Raw genomic sequence first — 19,377 nt, 5'->3', positions numbered from 1 at the left:
AGACTGTTTAGAATCAAACTTTAATGAAACACTTAGATTTAATACAGTTTTGATTTAATTTTTGACAATACAGACACATGTACTTCAGTTGTAGCCTGTTAATCAACACTGTGTTATCTATGACAAGACACTAGAAATGTTAATAAATTTAATAGTTTACATATTCTTTTAGTTTATTATTATTATTATTAGTAGTAGTAGTAGTAGTAATAGTTTTAGAGCACAAATTAAGTAATGCACATGAATTAGTCATCTTTCCTCCATGACACCTGTGGGACTTGTGTTTCATATGCAAAATATGATTTAAAAAAGAAACTTCCATTTGAGTGCAGATTGTGTGTGGGAGTTTAGTTTTGTATTTACACAAATGATTCTTTTTTCCAATTCACCTGTCACCCAAAAAGTTGTCCTTTCATACAATACTCTGTAGAAATACACTGTAGTTTAGACGATCGACTCAATAACACAATTCATTTTCTCCGTTTTTTTTAGTTGTTTTATATCGTTTTTTGTGGCTGCTTCTGTAGCTGTTATACAGTTGTTTTGTTTGAACTATGTGGAGCATCAAGAAGAATTTGAAGCCAAAGACCTTTTTCCCAGCAGACATTTTGACTTGTCATAGTAGGAACAGCACCACTGAAACTGATGGCCTAAACAATGGCTCAATTCTATCAAGTGTCCCAGTAAGCTATTTCAGTGAGTCAGCATGCACAATGCCAGGGCCTCTCCTAAGTGTAATGCAGCCATCATTAATGGTTTTGAATATACCTGTGCTTTTCCTGCTATGACATGTCAACATGTCTGAAAAAGGTCTATGTTCCCTTCCGAAAAATTTGAAAAACCTGCAGGTTTAAAACTGTAGCTCTCTGAAGCTTTATTATGAGATGGGCCAGCTGCCTCAAAACTGCAGGTCCCCCTTGATGAAAGTGTTAGAATGAGAAGAGACTGCTGGATTGAGACGGATAGCTTTGTTGAGCAGCACTTTAGTGTTCTTCAGACTTTATCAGCTCCACAACAACACTTGTTGCGAGTATTGTACATATTTAAAGTATATGTTATATTTACAGAAGAAGGTTTGAATACAACCAACTGTTTCTGCAGTTACCCCCATCTCATCCCCCTACCACCCCAACATCATCAGCCTCCCGTGGGGGTAAAAGGAAGCTAAAACATCAGGCTGATTATGTATTCAGGCTACACGATAGGGGAGGGAAAGAGGGAGATAGAGAGAGTGAGTGGAAAGCAAGAGGAGTGACATACTCACCACTGTGCCATTTACTACAAAATCTCCCGCCGGAACAAAGCGAAATTTCGATGCCCGACATTAACCAGCTCATGCGGCAGTATGAGCCCTTTTAATTTGACTTAATTTGCCTCGCGATGTTGTAGACTACATGCTGTTTCTGGCTTTATTTGTTATTTGTTATGCACAAAGTTCAGTAGCTTTCGTATGAAAATGAATTATCCCAATGTCACCATTTCAAAAAGCAAAAAATAAGCAATAGGACGTGTCACTCCACGATGTGTATCGAGTGCAGATTTAAATGGTTTATGTGGTAACGTGTCTAACTGAAATTTGTGAAATCCATAAAATAACAACTTTTCTCATTGCAAACAATAAAAGGAAATGGTAATCATTTCAAAAATGTTTTAGCTATCTATGATTGTTTGCTTGCTCACGTTGACTCTGTAACGGCCCAAATTTGAGGATTATTTACTAATCTAAAGAGAATTTGAAATATATCAGTATTGGGAAAATATATGGTAGCCCTGAGGTGCATTGTACTGAACAAATTAACAAAGGAAAAGACACTACAGATACCAAACAAGAAAAAGGAACATGACATTTTATTTTGGAATTAAGAAAACATGTCACAGAAGGGCGGCTGTTAGCAGTCCAACACAGAGATACACACTGTGACACGCTCAAGATTGCATTGCATTGAATTATTCCTCCACACACACTAAAAGTGCCTTGGTTCGGCGGTCAGCAGAGAGTGTTTGGTCCCAGGCTTGCTCTGTTAGAGCCCAAAAAACCCAGGTGAACAGTTGGAGCAGCAGATAGGTTATCACTTCCTCAGGCCACGATGAACACGCCCACCACCTCCAATATAAGTGTGCAATATAATAATTAGAATAAAATAACAACTAATGTAAATGAGACCGTAAACAACATACAGTATTTGGCTCCTATATTCCGGCGACTCATTACATGGTTGCACATTATGTAGGAGACCAACAATAAATGTCCATATTCCCTAAGGATAAAACAGTCCATAGAAAATGTTTATTCTTCTTGAGCTCAGAAAAATAAACTGCGTAGAAAAAGTCCCATAGACTATTTAAAGAGGTATACCTACAATAGTCAGTCACGATGGGACAAAAAAATGGCCGTGACACAATATCCAAGTCACAGTCAAAGTCTATGAAGTTCAAAGGTCAGCTTGCTGTCCTCATGGATCCTCTGCTTCCTGTAGAAGGCAAATCTTTGTAATGGGCCCGTCCAAATAGGTGGTGTTTGACTTGATTTGCACCCGACAAACAAGTCCTCTTCTGTCAGGGGTAGTTTGCACAATCCTTCCCTTAAGCCATGAGTTGTGAGGTGCTGAGTTGTCAACTCTATATAATGTCTCCAGGAAGAAAGTTGAGCTTGACACTTGACCAATTCTGACGGTCCTTAAGAAGAGGCAAGTATTCCTTAATCCAACGTTTCCAAAAACAAATCATTTACATATGTAGTGTACTTGTTTCCATCAGCAACGAGCATAGATGTACCCCTTTTGGAACTGTCTCGGTGGCAAAGATGTCTTGATTTTGAGCAGCAAAAGATGGAGGGGTTGAATGTTATTTAATATGTGTTCAATTTTAAACCTTCCCCAAACCGGCAAAGTAGTTGCAGTTTTGGGAAGAATGTGGTCGGCTGGACAAGATGGCAGTTTACAATATTTGCTCTCACCCAACTCTCCCTGTTAGACTGGTTTATCCCCATTAGGTTTGACTTTGTAAGGCGCCTCGGCAGTTTCATTACTTTTAGGAGTAGGAACGGCTGAATCTGAGAAGAGAAACGATGCAAGTGGAGCTTATGGATAAAAAATCTGGCTCTATGCAGCTACATGAGAAAGCCAAGCGCACTGACAACAAGTCCATTCGGACCGAACTGGCGTCACCCTCAGGGAGTATTGGCTTCATTAAAGCTGACATTTCAACTTTAAAGGATGCTGTAGAAGATTTAATTTAAAGACTGTAGTAGACCACGAGGCAATTTCCTAGAGCCTTGAACTAAAATGCGGACACAGAGGACAGGGGCTGGCTATGCAACATCTGCATTATTGGCTTGAAAGAAGGGCTTAGGGCTCGAAAACTGTACAGCACCTAACAGGAGCACTGCCAGACGGGCTTACATCCAGACCCAGTAGCTGGAGAACATGCAAGCTCACTCAATTCAAAGAGGCCATTTAACCTTTGACAGACCCTGTACTATAACACCCTTCGTTATTGGTCTCGTCAGGCTGTTCTCCAAACAAAGAAGGCCTTTACTGGTTTGTGTTTGATGGTTGCGGGTAATCACTCAAATGTTATCTTAAATGTTATTTGGGACCAACAGTCTAACTTGTGTCAGAGCTTACTTAACATCTTGAGCGGGTCTAGAAGGGGGCATGGGGTGGCACCGGCCCACCCTTGAAATATGATCCCCATTCTTCCCCTGGTGTCTACCCCCTTAATCTATTGTGCTAGAGTGCTGTCAATCTGACAATCGGGATTTCCATTGGATCTGAGTAGGCTACTGTTACTTGGCTGCCTGTTTTGCCAATCTTCTCAGCCCTTGTCACATGACCAAATCATGTTTCCATGACAACTATCCAACATTCTGATACCATGGAACCAGTTGTGTGTCTCAAATCGTTTTTTAAGCTTTTTTAAGCTGTATATTTGTTCTAAATGGTCTTCATACAGTGACAATACAATAGTGAAAGCAGAGGGAACAGACCTAACATTTAAATAGACCCCATTCCTTATATTCATGATATGCTTGCTACAGTCATGCAACGGGGACTTCGGACTCTCCAGGAGATCCTTCTACGGTCTGATGGCCATTGTCGCCCCTAAATGATGGCCCTCTACTCCTCGTTTGTCCCTGAAGAGATGGATTATACAGTTTATACATCAGGTGGAGGTAGTAACAGCAGATACATTTTAACATCACGCTACTGTTAACGTTACCGGCAGATAATCAGCTGATTGCTATTTTGCTGAGCTAACGCTCATAGTGGATTATGTACAACTTGTTAAGATCACACATTTACCACTAAAATTGTCTACAGCGGGACGATGGTTTAACACAAACAACAATGTACTACAACACATGTAACGTTAGCTTAGAACTTATTTGCCAATGTGGTTAAACTACCTCTGTTAGCTAGCTAAGGTTGGCTTGCTAGCACGTCAAATTATGGTAACAATAAACGTTGTAATTTGCAATAAAAATAACATTAAAACTTTAGGATTAACGAAATATACAAATACATGTACATTATGTGTTAGAAGTATAGCAAAAAGACTCATGACCAACTTTCATTTGTATTGCTCTGTCGGTCTCGCTATCGCGCTTTTGGCCGCCATTAATGAAAGTTTTTTGACTGTTGTTAGCTTCGCCCCTTCCGCTACATAGCCAAGATGGCGACCGTCTAATGTGGAAAGTGTCCATCGATCTACACTCAACTTTCTGGCTGTTTTGAGTGCACCATTCGGGTATTTAAGTGCACTGCATTTGACCGCACTTCGACAATGTGAACTCAAATAGTGGTACGCGATTTGAGACACACCACAGGACTGGAATTGTATTTTAAAAAGTGGCAGACTGAGCCTATAGAAAATGTATATTGTATACTGTATACAATTTGTGTAAAAAGTTAATAAAGAATGGGATGTTTTATTTAGCAGAATTACATTGTGTTCTATCTTCTCCAATATTCTCTATATTTCTAAGAAGATTTTCTACGCTGTGTTCTGATAAACCTCCCTGCAGGAATTCAGATTCATTGCAGGTTTAAAGAGTCTCCCCCTGCTGGAATTCAGATAGAAGGCAGGTTTACGGCACTTACCCGGATGCTTTGTCCACTAATATTTACAGTCTATATTCTAAACCCAACCGGTCCTCAGAAACCGCCTACCAAGAGCCTGGGTCTGTCCGAGGTTTCCGCCTGAAAGGAAGTTTTTCCTAGCCACTGTCGCACTGTTGCTTGCTCTGTAGGAAACTGCTAGAATTGTTGGGTCCTTGTAAATTCTGGAGTGTGGTCTAGACCTGCTCTATCTGTAAAGTTTCTCGAGATAACGCTTGTCATGAATTGATACTATCAACAACATTTTATTGAATAAATTGAACAGTTAGAGTGGGTCACTCTAGGTGCCTTAAAGTTAATCAATCAATAAAATAATTTTGATTTCCTAAATTGATTATATCAGCAGTAAACGTAGCGGATGAGCGTTGAAAGGAAAGGGAAAGGGTGTGTTTTTTTCTTCCAGAAATAATAAATGCAAAGAGAGGTTTGTAACAAGCTCAAAGTGTCCATTTTGAATCGTCAAAGTCTCTTGTGTCCTACTGCAGAGATGCCCGAGACGTGCGGCAAGAGTGTGAGATGTGGACAGGCTCAACCCCAACGGGACAAGATCAAACCCCAGGAGGAGCCACGCCCTAATCCTCCTGCTCAGACCGGGGACGCGGCAGGAACTCAAGTATGCAACAAATGACAAAATATAATCCTGCACCAAACTCTCAAACAATACATAAGAAATGTTTTCCTGGCAATTGTTTGACATTATTATATGAAATAAATAATATAATATAAAACAGACTACATTGTTTTTAGCATTATTGTTCTAGATGGTCTCTGTAGAGCTACAGTCATTCTAACGCTAATGCTTTATAAATTGTAACGATGTATCTTATTTTATCACATGCTCATGCTCATTGCAGAGAAATATTTTACTTACTAATTATCAAAGTTATCAAAGGTGATCAAAACTGCCCTTATAGCACTTTTAGTGGCGTTGATTAGCCAATGCTGAAACCTCCCCATGACCATGTAGTGGTGTTCATTAGGCTGAAATTAGCCATTCATGACAAGTTGGTCAAGTTTAGAGAGCTTGTTAACAAAATAAAAGAAGTTCTTGAATCAGGCCCAACTAATTTGACAATTATTTTTGTCACATAATCCACATGTTTCCACTGGTGTTTTTCTCCTTGCAGTGTGTGAGCAGTATGGCAGGCGTCAGGCAGAAGCAGCAGAGAGCATCAGTGCTGCGGCAGGTTCCCCACACAGCTTCCACACAACAGCACGGTACCAAACCAGCCTCTGTGTCATTCTACATGACAAGCATTTTATGTGTGCTAATATATTTTAAGCTATCCTCTTTAGCCTGCACAAACAGTGTCAGCCTTGATATAAAGTATTGCGCTGGGCACTCTTGCATCCGTGCTTGATGTTATTTCTGTTTTCCAATCTGTATAATAAATATATATATAACAATAAATTAATTGAAGAAGGATTTTCACAGCAATCTTAGCATCGGCAGTGGCAATACTGATGACAGATCAATGCTGTCTTCCCCAGTGCATCCAGGCAACAGTGCTGCTGTCTCAATGTGTAAGGAAGAGGTGGATGCCAGCTGTCTTCTCGAGGCGTCTTCCCCACCCAGGCAAAGTCATCACTTCCTCCCCTCAAGGAGAGCCGGTCCAAAGCAGAGCTCCATCGAGGCCAGGCTTCATCGTGATGGGTGACTTTCTCACATTAAGACTGAATCACAAATCATCCAAATTACTCAAAGCATTATAAGATAGCAAGAATGGTTGCCATCTCCAATGGGTTGGAGAAAAATGCAATTACATAATTGATGGCCCCATTATTTGGCAAGGTTAAACGATTGCAGATTCCGTGGAGCAGCTGAAGTGTTTGAATGTTGAATGTTGTACAGTTTGGACAAGCACATAACAAGGGTTCCACGATGATAAACTGGGAATAACGGCGTGGGCGGGGCATCAGGGCTCTGCTGACTGACCTCAGCACGTCTTCACCTCGCAATCTTCACTGTTTTTAACTTGGCTACATGGAAGCGGCAGTCAATTAGACATATTAACCGATAACTTGACAAATTTGATTAGATTAGATTAGATTAGATTAGATTAGATTAGATTAGATTAGATTAGATTAGATTCAACTTTATTGTCATTACACAAGAGTACAAAAGAGTAATACCGCCCCTGAGCGGGCGGTATTTCACCAAAACACGACAGACATAAGACCTTAAAGAGAAAGCAGACAGAAGCCTGGGCCAACTTCAGCCCCAAACAAAACGTTTATTTAAACTTAAACAGGGGTGTGTTGAATACCCTGTTGCGTGTGCTCTGCCTTGTTATTACCAAGAGTTCACATACGTCTGTGCTGATTGGGTATTGTCTGTGACACACCCACCGAACAACCCGGAAACAGTACCCCTGAGAACTGAGTACAGTCTCGTAGCAGCGGTCCGTTACACTACTACTGAAACTACATCACTGACAATTTACTGATGAATAGAATGTATTTCAAAAGAGAGATACTACACTTCATAACGCTTTGTATTCATAACACTGTTTGTATCGCTGTACAAATTAGCTACATCATTAATAGAAGTTACCTTGTGAAAGTATTTCTAAATTCTTTAACTTAGGAGCACGTACTATAAAGACTATACAGCACTATATACTACTGTTAATATTATTAAACCAACTGGACTTTGGGGTCAAGAGTAGTCGGGTCCTGGCCTAGGTCTGTGGTGGTCGCTGTTTACTGTGCCTGGTTCTGAAGTGTGTGTTGCTGATGGTCCCAAGCTGTGTGTGCGCTGTCATGATGTGTAGGATCATGAAATGTTGTTGGTTTTGTGTGGTAGGAGGGGGTTGTCGTGTCATGTGTGTTGCACCCCAGCCGGTTGTCACCATATTCTGCTGAAGTGCACACACACATAGCCGTCTGTGTGATGGTGTGATTATTTTTATGGTGGATTCGCATTTCACTTTAAAAATCGGCTGTTTTTTGTTTTGGCGATAATACTCATTCTCTACGTTTGCTTGTTGCATTGTCAAGGCTGGACTAGCTTCTTCATTTTTTTAAATTTTTTTTTACAATATGTTTGCAGTACTACAAGACAGGACAAAATAAGCTAGGCTGGTAGTTTGCTTTTTTCTTGATAAGTGAAGGGGGGGTTAAAGGGCCAAGGGTTAAGAGTCAGGGTTTGCTACGGTTCTATGGTGACAAAGATTAGTGCCAGCAACTGTACTCTGCTGAAAAATGTACTCACACTGTACTCACAAAAGTAATTGATGAAGGAATGTGGAGAGATCACTCAAAAAGGTCTATTGTGTGTTTAATATTTCTTGCAGTGCAATTGGACTATCATGTGACATAAATAAGTTTGTGTCATCAGCAAATTCAACTTTGTGTAAAACCATGGAGGAAGTCATTAAAATATAATATAAAGATGAGAGCCCCCAAAATGGAGCCCTGGGGGCCTCCAACTTTGATGGGTTGCTAGTGGAAATTAGTTAATTTATTACATATTTCTGTCTGCCCAATAAATAACTTGTTAACCACCTAAGCGATGATCCTCTGATTCCATAATGATGCAATCTATTCAATAAGATGTCCAAATCAATATTGCCTTGTATTTGCTGAAGCCATACAGGGATGACGCAATAATATTCAGCTTATCAAAGTAGCCATTCGGCTTATTGTACACTAGTCTCTCTAATGGATTTTAGACAAGATTGATAGGGAATGGCTCATATAATTTTTCCCCCCAGATTTAAACACTGGTATCATTCTTGCAGTATTTGCCCTTTTCGGCCCAGGCATGTTTTTGATAAATACCTTATAGCCATCAAGTTTAAGAATACCAGTAAAGGTCCTATCATTAAGCCAGGTTTCACTACAACCAGTTACATCAAAGCTACAGTCAGAGTTGGAAAGTAAGGTAACTAAATCATCATGATGTTAACACTAACTTCTAATGTTAAGGTACCAAAATTAGTAGTTTTTTTAAATTATTTAAGCATTTTAATTGTTCAGGAATGTAATATTTAAAATGTATATTGTTATCTGTTTCAATACAGTGTTTTACATCCTCTGCATCATTATTAAAATCATTGGAGGCCATATGAGAAACAAGGATGAAATTTAAGTTGATTTACCAATTAGTTTGCTGAAGTCGTACAACAACAACAACAACAACTTCAACAACATATACATAGAGAGGCCTATTTCACAAAACCAAGGTAAGGGATTAAGCCAGAATTTCCCAGTTATCCTGGCTCAATTTAGCTCTGTTTCACAAAAGCAGAAGCACCTAAGTTACCATGGGGATTTATTTTCTACAGCTAGCAAACAGCCAGGATTTATTAATCCTGCTGGCTTTTCTGTTCATTCACCAGTGATTTTACATTGTTATTATTACCAGACTGCATTAAAATACAACAGGTGTATGTTGCTATTCATTTAATTTATTATTTAAAATTGTAAACATTTTTGTATTTATAATCATTCATGTGAAATTGTTACTATTATATTGCTGTATGAAGACTGATTCATATTGTTGTTGTCAAGAAGTTTGATGAATATATACCAGCAGCTGTTGAGATTCTGATAATTAGAAAAAAGGCTGATACAGTTACAGACGTTTTAAACAATACATACAGTGTACCTTGCACCTTTTAATTATTTGAGTTGATTTATTTTTTTAAATTCTTTAACATTCAATAAATTGGCATATCCCAATTGAACATCTCTCTCAAATTATAGTCTTAGTTCACTGAACCAATAACTATATAGTGTACATTCACAACAGGGTTCTGATTCAATGACTGATTTATTTACGCTGTTACATTCATGTTTACAGTTTGAATTGAATTATTCACTTAATCGTCTTTCTAAATTAGATTCTAAATTTTAGAGTCCAATTTTGGTGTCTTTCTTTTCTATGTCCATAGGCATACGGCAAAGCAAATCATATAATATGTAAAAAGGGAAACTTGGCCTCTGTAAAAAAAAAAAGTAAGAAAAAGCATCGCAGGTAATAGCGGACTGACTGAAAAAAATATATTTATTATTCATTATTCATATATTATATGAATTTTCCAACTACTGCACTTAACTGAAACCATTCAATGAGTCAGTTGTCATTTGCAACAGTTTCACACTGCTATAATTATTATGAATCATATTTCTTTATATCTGTATCAGAGCCTCTGTGTCCCAAACTGCACCGGTACAAGAGCCTGGTTCTGTTTGAAGTTTCTTCCTAAAACAAAGTTTTTCTACACCACTGTTGCACTAAATGCTTGCTCTTGGTGGAATTTTTGAAATTGTTGGCTCTCTGCACATGATTGAGTGTGATCTAGACCAACTGTACCTGTAAAGTGTCTTGAGATAACGCTTGTTATGATTTGATACTATATATAAAATTAAAAATTGAATCTGTTTGGCAGTTTGGGTTAAAATATCAAAAATCTTTGCGCAGCATCGCTTAAGTCTGAAAATACTTTGTTACATCCCTGGTACATGACTGAGCTCTGTATGTTCCCGCAGCCCCCCGGAGGTGACTAGTGTTCTGTTTGTGAGGGGTCTCTGCCGCTGGCCTGGCTGTGACGTGCTGTCTGAGGATTTCCCTAGTTTCTTAAAGTAAGTTAACTTCTGAGTACTACAGTCATGGAATCACATGACTGTGAAGTTGTGTGGCATTTTTGGGAATGGTTATTTCTAACCTTTAGGAAGTACGGATTACAGAAGAATCATTTGTAAAAGGGGCTGTACTTGACATTCAGAAAGAAAGTGGGCTGGGATTTCTTCCACACGGCTCTCACAGACTAATGTTGCTTTGTCACGGCTTGCGCTCGTCTGAAAATGACACACAACTAAGTGGGACTTCATTAATTTCTCCAATATATATCTTTAACAAACATTTGTTTGCGGCTATGTCAATATTCCAAATGTCAAGGACAGAACTTTTAAGTTGACATTAATAATGTAATGTAACAATAAGCTAAGAAGCATTATTTGCTTATTATTTAAGGCCCGTTGCTGCGTGTCATCCTCTATTTCTCTCTCCCCCTTTTACATGTCTATCCAGTGTCTCATAAAGGGGAAAAACTCTAAAACATAATCTTAAAAAAAAAGCATAATTTGCATCTATAAAAGAACTATTTCAGCACCATGCACTGAGGATGTACATAGAGAGACACTATCTAGTGCAGGGGTTGGGAACCTTCTTGACTCAGAGAGCCATGAAAGCAAAATATTTGGAAATTTATTTCAGTATAAGAGCCATATAATATATTTTAAGATTGAATTCAACTACATGTGAGTATAATAAGCCTCTGAATTTATTCATTTAAATCAGGGAAGGAAACCTTTTTGACTCAGAGAGTTATTTAAAATTTCAATAATGTTAATACCATTAATGCGACTTCTGGTGCTGCATGGATTTGCTGATGGTTTTGTAGTCTGGTTAATACTTGGTGAGGTTGAACTTCATGCAAGCGTGGAGGCTTTCATCCATTAAACGTGATCGTAGGTTGGACTTGATGTTTTTAAGATGTGAGAATTACTGCTCACATTCATACGTAGAGCCAAACATGGTCAACACAGCAATACACACACGCTGCAGTGTGGGGCATGTGACAGGAAGCGCGTTCCAAGTTTTGATAATCAGCTGGTCTTTGGGTTGAAGATTTTTCATTTCATGGTACATGGTAATGTTCAAAAAAACTCATAAAGTGACATTTTCATGTCTTGTGACCTTTAATGATGATGTGCTTGGTGATTTTGTCCAATGATGTGATGGTTATGAAATCATGATTTCGGCAGGTTTCAAGTGCTGTACTTTGGGGTGAGTCATCGTCCTCAAGGTAGTAAATGTGTTTCATAGTGTGGGAATCATGTGTGCCTCCAAAACATACATTGAATGTACCGATACATTGAAGAGCACATAACTCACATATGTAAATAAATCCAGTTCCATAACTACAGATAAATGTAGATAAGAAAGAAGAAGACAATAGGAGGCTATTGCATTCTGACAATATATTGCACAGGGAACCAAACTTTTCCACCACCCAGTGTGTTTTAACTACAACCCAATGCGAGTATAGAGGAAAAGGTTGAGACTTTGAGAATTCCAGTTGACATCAGGTTATGTTTAGGCATGGCAGAGATTACTACAGTTGGCTGGGTGTGGTTGGCCTCTGGTAGGGTAAGTAGACACATATCAGGGTTTCATGGCAAACAAGTGTTTTTCCTAAAAACACCGGACCATAAACCATGTTCTTTTGGGTGTTCTAGGCATCTCCATTCTGAACACAGTCGTGGTGACAGAAGCATTGCTCAGTGGAAGGTCCAGCAAGACATTGTGCAGTGCATGGAGAGTCAGGTAAGCACTAAAGAAACCTACAATGTCTGCCACTACATCATGAATACTCTTATGAAAAAATTGGTAAAAACCACAAAATAGGCTACTCTCCCCCACACTAGATCCTTGCTTTTAACACCTCACTTAACACGTAAGTTCCCTTTTGTGTTCAGACTGACTCAGTCACTTTTTGTAACTTATACCAAGTAAAAGTAATGAATTAATTTGAATACAACTCACGGAATGATGAGCCAGGACATGCAGGGCTGCCTCTAAGGAGGAAGGCAGGTGCCGTTGTAAAAAGAATATATATACAAAGAGTGCCAGAGTCTGCGTAGGGAGCAGGTTGTGGTGGGTATATGGCTCAGACAAACACTGCTGTGAGTGTCCCATGTGAAAACAACAGGCACTGCTGACTTATTGTAACGTACCTTTGTTATGTGTAATTTACGTACCTGTTTTAATTTCATTGATGAAAACTATGAAGAAAACTGTTTCTCAGCGACCTATTTTTCCATGACTAATCCAAGACGGTGACTAGACAGCACCGGCGCCATTTACCGCTAACTGTAATGATATCAACATGCAATATCAAAGACAAAACTAAAGTGTCTTTAGTTCAATTTGAAAAAGGAAAACTCTCTTGGTGTGCTCAGTCCGTCTGTTGCCATGCCTTTGTCCTCACTCCTGACAATTGTACTACTATAATGCATAAAGTTTCGGGCTCGGTTTGTTGATTAGTAGGGTACGGCATTGTTTGAATTTTAATACTGATGCCAATTCCGATTCTTCATTTCAATTCCGGTTCTTTGAGGGGTGGAGTTGAAATGGATCACATGCAAGAGGAAGGTTTTATTTTTATTCAGTGGTGGGTTGTAGTTTTACCGGACTTTTTCAATGCAAAAATAAAGCCACACTAATGCACCGCTTATTGTGCTCCATGGCTGCAACACAACAAGCACCTGGCTGCTTACGTAACCAAACTTGCACATATTAAATTGGGAAGAGATGATCGGATCTGTAATCAAAATCCTCCAAACAATTCCAAACAATTCCATTAAAAAAATATATATACTGGAATCGTAATTCCAAGTAGGAAGAGGTTCTCAATGCCCAACCTTTTGATTAACGCATTTTTTTAGCATGTTAAGCGGTGTGGATTGGTAGTCATAATGGGCCGGGTGGGTGCCACTAATGAACACAGTCAGCAGGACTAAAAGTAACGTCAGAGCTGCATTTTAAAAGGGGCTGTATAGTTATGTATATAATCTTCAGAAAAAAAGTGGGCATAACTTTTTGTGAGATATCATATAAACCGTTGCATGAGGATACGTTGGATAAGTACAGTGCTAAGAATGAACCCAAGGGCAGTGTTTTGCATTTGAATTAAATTAAATGTAATTCCTGAACACCTGCTAAAAAGTGAAAACAAAGAGAGAAATGGCAAGCAATAGTTGGGTTACGGGTTGCACGTGTGTGCTTTCTGCACACAAAGCACTGCTGCCTGCTTTTCCACATTGAGTTTGCCTATAATAATGGCCATAAAAAATAGAACGTTACATTTTATTAAAAATGGAATCTATATGGATTTAGACAGAAAAGGTTAAAAGATTCTGTCTACAACATAGGCTACAGGTTGTTTTATATAAAAAGAGGGTGAAAGACATGCAGCAAAGGGCTGCAGGTCAGAGTCAAACCTGCGGCTGCTGCCTACTCAAGGTGTAAACATCTCTATGAGTAAGTGTTGAGTAATATATTAGTGATGTATTCTACATACAGTATTCTGTACATACAGTATGTACACATTGAAACTGAATCGAAAGTTCTGTTTTGATGTCAATACAACTTTCAAACAATCCTTTCACTGTCCTAACCCTAACCCTAACCCTATCCCTAACCCGAACCCTGCACGCCACACAGGAATAATCAGATGTTTGGGCCGGTCATTAATGGCAGCAGGTTATGCTGTAAGGCTTATAAAGTAAAGTAAGGGTATGCAGGTCCTGTCACAACACCTTTCTCGTACTGGGATTTATTTGCCTGAGTTTAATCCTAATTTAGCTGATATGAAACAGTTGCCCTTGGACAATGTGGAGTAATGTAGCGTCACTGAACTGATTGTTCCTCGGCCCGCAACTAAACTAAACCTGTTGAATAGTGATTACTACAACTATATTTACAATACACCTTCAGACATGTCTGAGGCTTTCTGAGGCTTTTTGGATGTCAACTCAGGTTTTGGAACCAAATTGAATGCCATCAAGGATGTAATCTTTTTTGAGGAACTCTTTGATTGATTAAAAGTAACTTTCTCCATAATTTTGCTTACGAAGGGCAGATTTGAGATAGGCCTGTAGTTGTAGTTGTTAAGTACGGAGGCATTGCGATTTCTCTTTTTCTGAAGGGGTTAGACCATTAGTTTGTCAAAGATGAAAAAAAGATGGTTTTGTTAGCAACAGGTTCACCTTCCATGACGTGTTGGCCACACACCGGTCCCATTTATTAGCCAATATATAATGCGTTGTTAATCTGAGGCTTGTACAAAAGACAGTGCTGCTAACTTTCACTAATGACTAACAAAGTCTGCAGGTCTCGCATCTTGAAATTGCTTATTTAAGGAAAGTTCGATGTGACTATGGGCCTTGTCTTTTTGCAGCTCATCCTGGAAAAACAGAAACTCCTTGCGATGCAACTTCATCTGCACCTCTCTGAAAACAAATACACTGATCTGGTATGTCGGTTCTAACAGCTCTTAGCTCTTACTGTTTCTTTCCTTTTCATTCAATTTATTATTTAAGAAGGGGACAGTGCAGTGGAGAAAGAACTGCTTGATTAAAAGATTTGCTTAGCGTATGGATTTGATTATTTTGCTCAAGTCCTTGAATGATTTTCTGTCTGTTCATGTCCACCATGTCTGCTGAAGGCTGAGTGGCCGTACAGCCTCCCCGTGTTCTTGGCCCAGCCCCAGCCCCAGCCTCAGGTAACAGATGGAGACAGAGTGCAACAATGGGGCATCAAACACCGGCAGGAGTTGTCCCAGCATGGCTACAGAGCTGCCGGCTCTGCCCACCTTCTGCCAGGTAACCATCTGTCGAAGGCTGTTAATGAAAAAACTGTAGAGCAAGAAGAAAACCATTAGCTGCTCTTAAAGACTTTATATGCCACATTCAGCTGTGGCATGTGTGAGGGGGCCTATTCAGTCGCGTAACTATCGGTAAGCAGGGTACGCAGTTGCTTACAGGCCAGGACCAATCAGGGGCCCGCATGACAGGAAGGCATTGGTTGACAGCTGGTGCACTTATCGCATTTTCATTACTCGCAACAATCCCAGCAGTCCCACATGCAGCCACTGACCAAGCAGGAGGGAAAACGGGTCAAATTCATTTCCTGCCAACATGGACACATTTTAACATCAATGTATACTGGAAGAGTTTTTCACTATGAAGTCGCTTAAACTTGCTGCTGTTTCAATCCTGACGGCTCTGCAGTGGACAGGGCTGCCGCTCAGTCCCCCGCAACTGACGCGTGTACACACACACAAAAACACAAACACACGTAGGAAAAACTGCAGATGAGACGTACAGGATGACCTAAATTGAGGACAGCTACGTTTGTTATTGTAAGTGCAATGTTAGAGTCCATTAAAACTGTATGAATGTGTGTCCCGGCCCAAGATAGGAAACTAACAATGTAAAGATCAACAAGCCACTGACAGTGACGGATATGTTCATAGTTGATTTAGTCAATAAATTAATATTTTCTGTCTTAAAACTACCAGCCTTGTTCATATTATACCAGCATTTGCAGCATTCTGAGCCTTTCTGGCAAGGTTCCCAAAAAATCCCAGCTTTCAGATTTCCTTTAAAAAAAAAACGTCTTCCGCAGCATCAGGCATTTTGGGCTGCAACAATCTTAATTGAAGGCCGAGAAATCATGGAGGGACTGGCCTTGTGTGTTATTTTATGTGTTAAGGTACACTTTTACCAGCATTTCTTGTTGTTGTGGTGCACGTGGCTACTCGTGATTTTGTCAGTCATCTCATCGCATATGCTGTGTCTATCTGATGCTTTCCTGTCCAATTCATGGTAGCCTACTCAGTGACATTGCGCCGTCATCATGTGCTGTAGTAGGGGGGCCCGCCTTGATAATCCTGCTTTACGGCCCGGTGTTGCCTCGTTACGCCACTGGGCCTAAATCCTAATTGGGAGGTTGTCCATGTCGAAGTTTACAAGACACTGAACCCCGAGGTGTTCCTTAACAATTCAACAGACACAGCCACATCTGGTCACTTCAAAGATACATATTCGTGTTTGTTACTTCTTCACCAAAGTAGTCTTTTAGACGGATGAAAAAAGAGATTAGATTAGGGCTGTTTACAAGGTGCCCGCTTACAGCAGTTGCCCGCCAATCGGAAGGTTGGTGGTTGGATCCCTGCAGTCCCATGTCAAAGTGTCCTTGGGCAAGACACTGAACCCTGAGTTGCCCCGCTGCCATCGGAGTGTAAATGTGTGTGAGTGTGTATCTGATGAGCAGGTGGCACCTTGTACGGCAGCCTCAGCCACAGTGTGTGAATGTGTGTGAATGGTTCCTGTACTATGTAAAAGCACTTTGAGTAGTCGTTTAAACTGGAGTTTGCATGTAAAGGAATACAAATTAGTATTTGTTATAGTCACATTTATGTCATAACTCTATATTTACACATAATACTGTAGCTCTTTCTACCAAACACTCACAGTAACAGGAGATCATTTTTACATCTTGTGCACACAATAATAACAAAAGATGTGTGTGTATTGTGCAGACAAGATAAAACTATGAGATTAGATGTCTCATTAAATGTGGTTGAAAAGATTGATCATTTGTGTAAATGTGTCGTCTGAAATATAAAACTTGCTCTACATGTACAAAGAAATCATTTACTAATATGAAATGGATCTGCAAATACATAAACAACCTACAAACAAACAAGCCTCCAGCATCTTTAGAAAAAAAATTTCTCCTGCCTGTGGAGAAAAGAACAAAGCTTCAATGTTCTGTGTGTGTGTGTGTGTGTGTGTGTGTGTGTGTGTTGCGTTAGGTTCGGCAATTCTGTCTCCAGTCTCACTCTAGTCTGTCTAAGTCTGTCTCCACTCTGTCTCCACTCTGTCTCCAGTTGGTCTCTAGTCTGTCTCATGTCTGTCTCCAGTCTATCTCCAGTCTATCTCCAGTTTATCTCAGAGAGGAACTTGTTTTTTTATTTGATTAGTTTTGAGAGTTTACGAATCTTATTTTATAGAACTTTTTCCATAAATTGACAATGGCATGGCTGGATAACTAGCTTGTCTTATTATTAAACATACTGTCAAATTGTATTTAGTGATTGCCAACTGTACAAAATGTTATTGACTTTGGATCTTGCTAGCATAACGTTAGTGTCAATGTGATATCATGGTGCTCCCATGAAGTCACATTGACACTCGACAGCTCGGCGCAGGATAGGTCCCCGGCTGGTTTTTACGTGCCCAGTGTGTTTTCACTGTAACACCCTTTGAGTTATCCATCGTCAGAAATGAATGGACTTGGGCAGTTCACGCCTCGTTGCCGTCCATCAATCACAAGGCATGAACCCTATCATAAAACAATCAAATCTCTGGGGGTCTATACTTTTCAGCTTCCCTCTTTCCTTATTTATCTGACACTATATAACATATGCTGAACTTCTGATCTGATCATCAAAGGAAAGCATTCTGAAGAAGTAGATTCTTAAAACTGGCGTCAATGTCTTGAAATATATATATATTATGATGATATTGGAATTATTTTTAGAATTTTGGTGGTGACACTGTTTGGTAAACTCGTTTAGATTACTTCATCCTACAGTCCCTCCAGGATTTTGCTGACTTTTTTTGAGATTGTTGCGGCCCAAAATGCCTGATTTTGCGTGACCATTTGTAAAAGTTGCAATGTTTTTGTATGTTTGTTGCAATGAAGTTGTGGGAGACAGAGAATGTTTTTTTTGTATGTTTTGTAGTTCTTAAAAAATCCAAAGGAAACTTGTTTTGGGGAGAATAAACTACTCTGGGCTGAGATTTCCTGGTAACCTTACCAGGCTCAAGATGCTGCAAATGTTGGTACAATATGAAAATGGCTGGTGGATTTAAGACAAAAAACAATATTTATTGAATGAATCAAATTTAAACATGTGTCAGTGGCTTGTTGATCTTTACATTGTTAGTTAATTTCCTATCCTGGCCTGTTTAATAAAGTACTTATTGGACTTAAACTTATTGCACTATTATTGCACTTACAATAATGAGGGTAGCTGTCCTGAGTTTAGGTCCTCCTGTACATCTCTTCTCTGTTTTTTCTTGCATTTACCTTGTGTGTTTGTGTGTGTGTGCGCGCATTGATCCAGGGGGGAACTCAGAAGTCTAACAAAAAAAGTTGCGGTGATTGGTCAAAATTGTGAGTTGCACCAAAGTCACGATGATTGATTGAATTTACATGAAATGCCGCGATCGCAACACCGCCAAATCCTGGAGGGACTGATCATATTAGGCAAATTTTTGCCAAACCTTTCTGTTTTTATTTTAAATGAGATCACCCCGCCCCCCCGTTGTGTGCGTACATGCTCTTAGAATATAGGTGACTAAAGTTTGCCAACAACACATGAATAATCCTGATCATCTGTGTTTGATGTTGTACAGATTTGGTCCCCAGTATCGAATGTTACAAATACAACAACATCAGGCCTCCGTACACCTACGCCTACTTGATTAGATGGGTGAGTTCTAATAGAAGAAGTTCTAGTATCCGTGCAGCTGGTCATTTTTATGATTCATGTGCTTTGAATGATTGCACCACAGAGTACTCTTCACACTCTTTAGAATGTGTGTGTGTGTGTGTGTGTGTGTGTGTGTGTGTGTCTGTGTCTGTGTGTGTGTGTGTGTGTGTGTGTGTGTG

The 19,377-nt window shown here is 39.6% G+C and overlaps 1 protein-coding gene across 2 annotated transcripts in view; it reads left to right on the top strand.

Moving 5' to 3' along the window:
• foxp3b (forkhead box P3b) overlaps positions 1–19,377 on the top strand; it is a 31,826-nt gene that overhangs the window by 7,244 nt on the left and 5,205 nt on the right. The window contains exons 3-10 of one of the 2 annotated variants that reach the window (XM_034877468.1): positions 5,524–5,733; positions 6,248–6,338; positions 6,612–6,774; positions 10,617–10,709; positions 12,369–12,456; positions 15,092–15,166; positions 15,359–15,515; positions 19,122–19,198. In XM_034877468.1, coding sequence (XP_034733359.1) covers positions 5,533–5,733; positions 6,248–6,338; positions 6,612–6,774; positions 10,617–10,709; positions 12,369–12,456; positions 15,092–15,166; positions 15,359–15,515; positions 19,122–19,198 — 945 coding nt within the window. In that variant the 5' untranslated portion in view covers positions 5,524–5,532. The remainder of the gene's footprint in view (positions 1–5,523; positions 5,734–6,247; positions 6,339–6,611; positions 6,775–10,616; positions 10,710–12,368; positions 12,457–15,091; positions 15,167–15,358; positions 15,516–19,121; positions 19,199–19,377) is intronic. The other variant, XM_034877469.1, reaches the window with a different exon arrangement.

The sequence above is a fragment of the Etheostoma cragini genome, chromosome 7, assembly GCF_013103735.1.
Source record: "Etheostoma cragini isolate CJK2018 chromosome 7, CSU_Ecrag_1.0, whole genome shotgun sequence".
Taxonomy (NCBI): Eukaryota; Metazoa; Chordata; class Actinopteri; order Perciformes; family Percidae; genus Etheostoma; species Etheostoma cragini.
The sequence above is the reverse complement of the archived record's forward strand: the minus strand, read 5'-3'. Positions and strand labels throughout refer to the sequence as shown.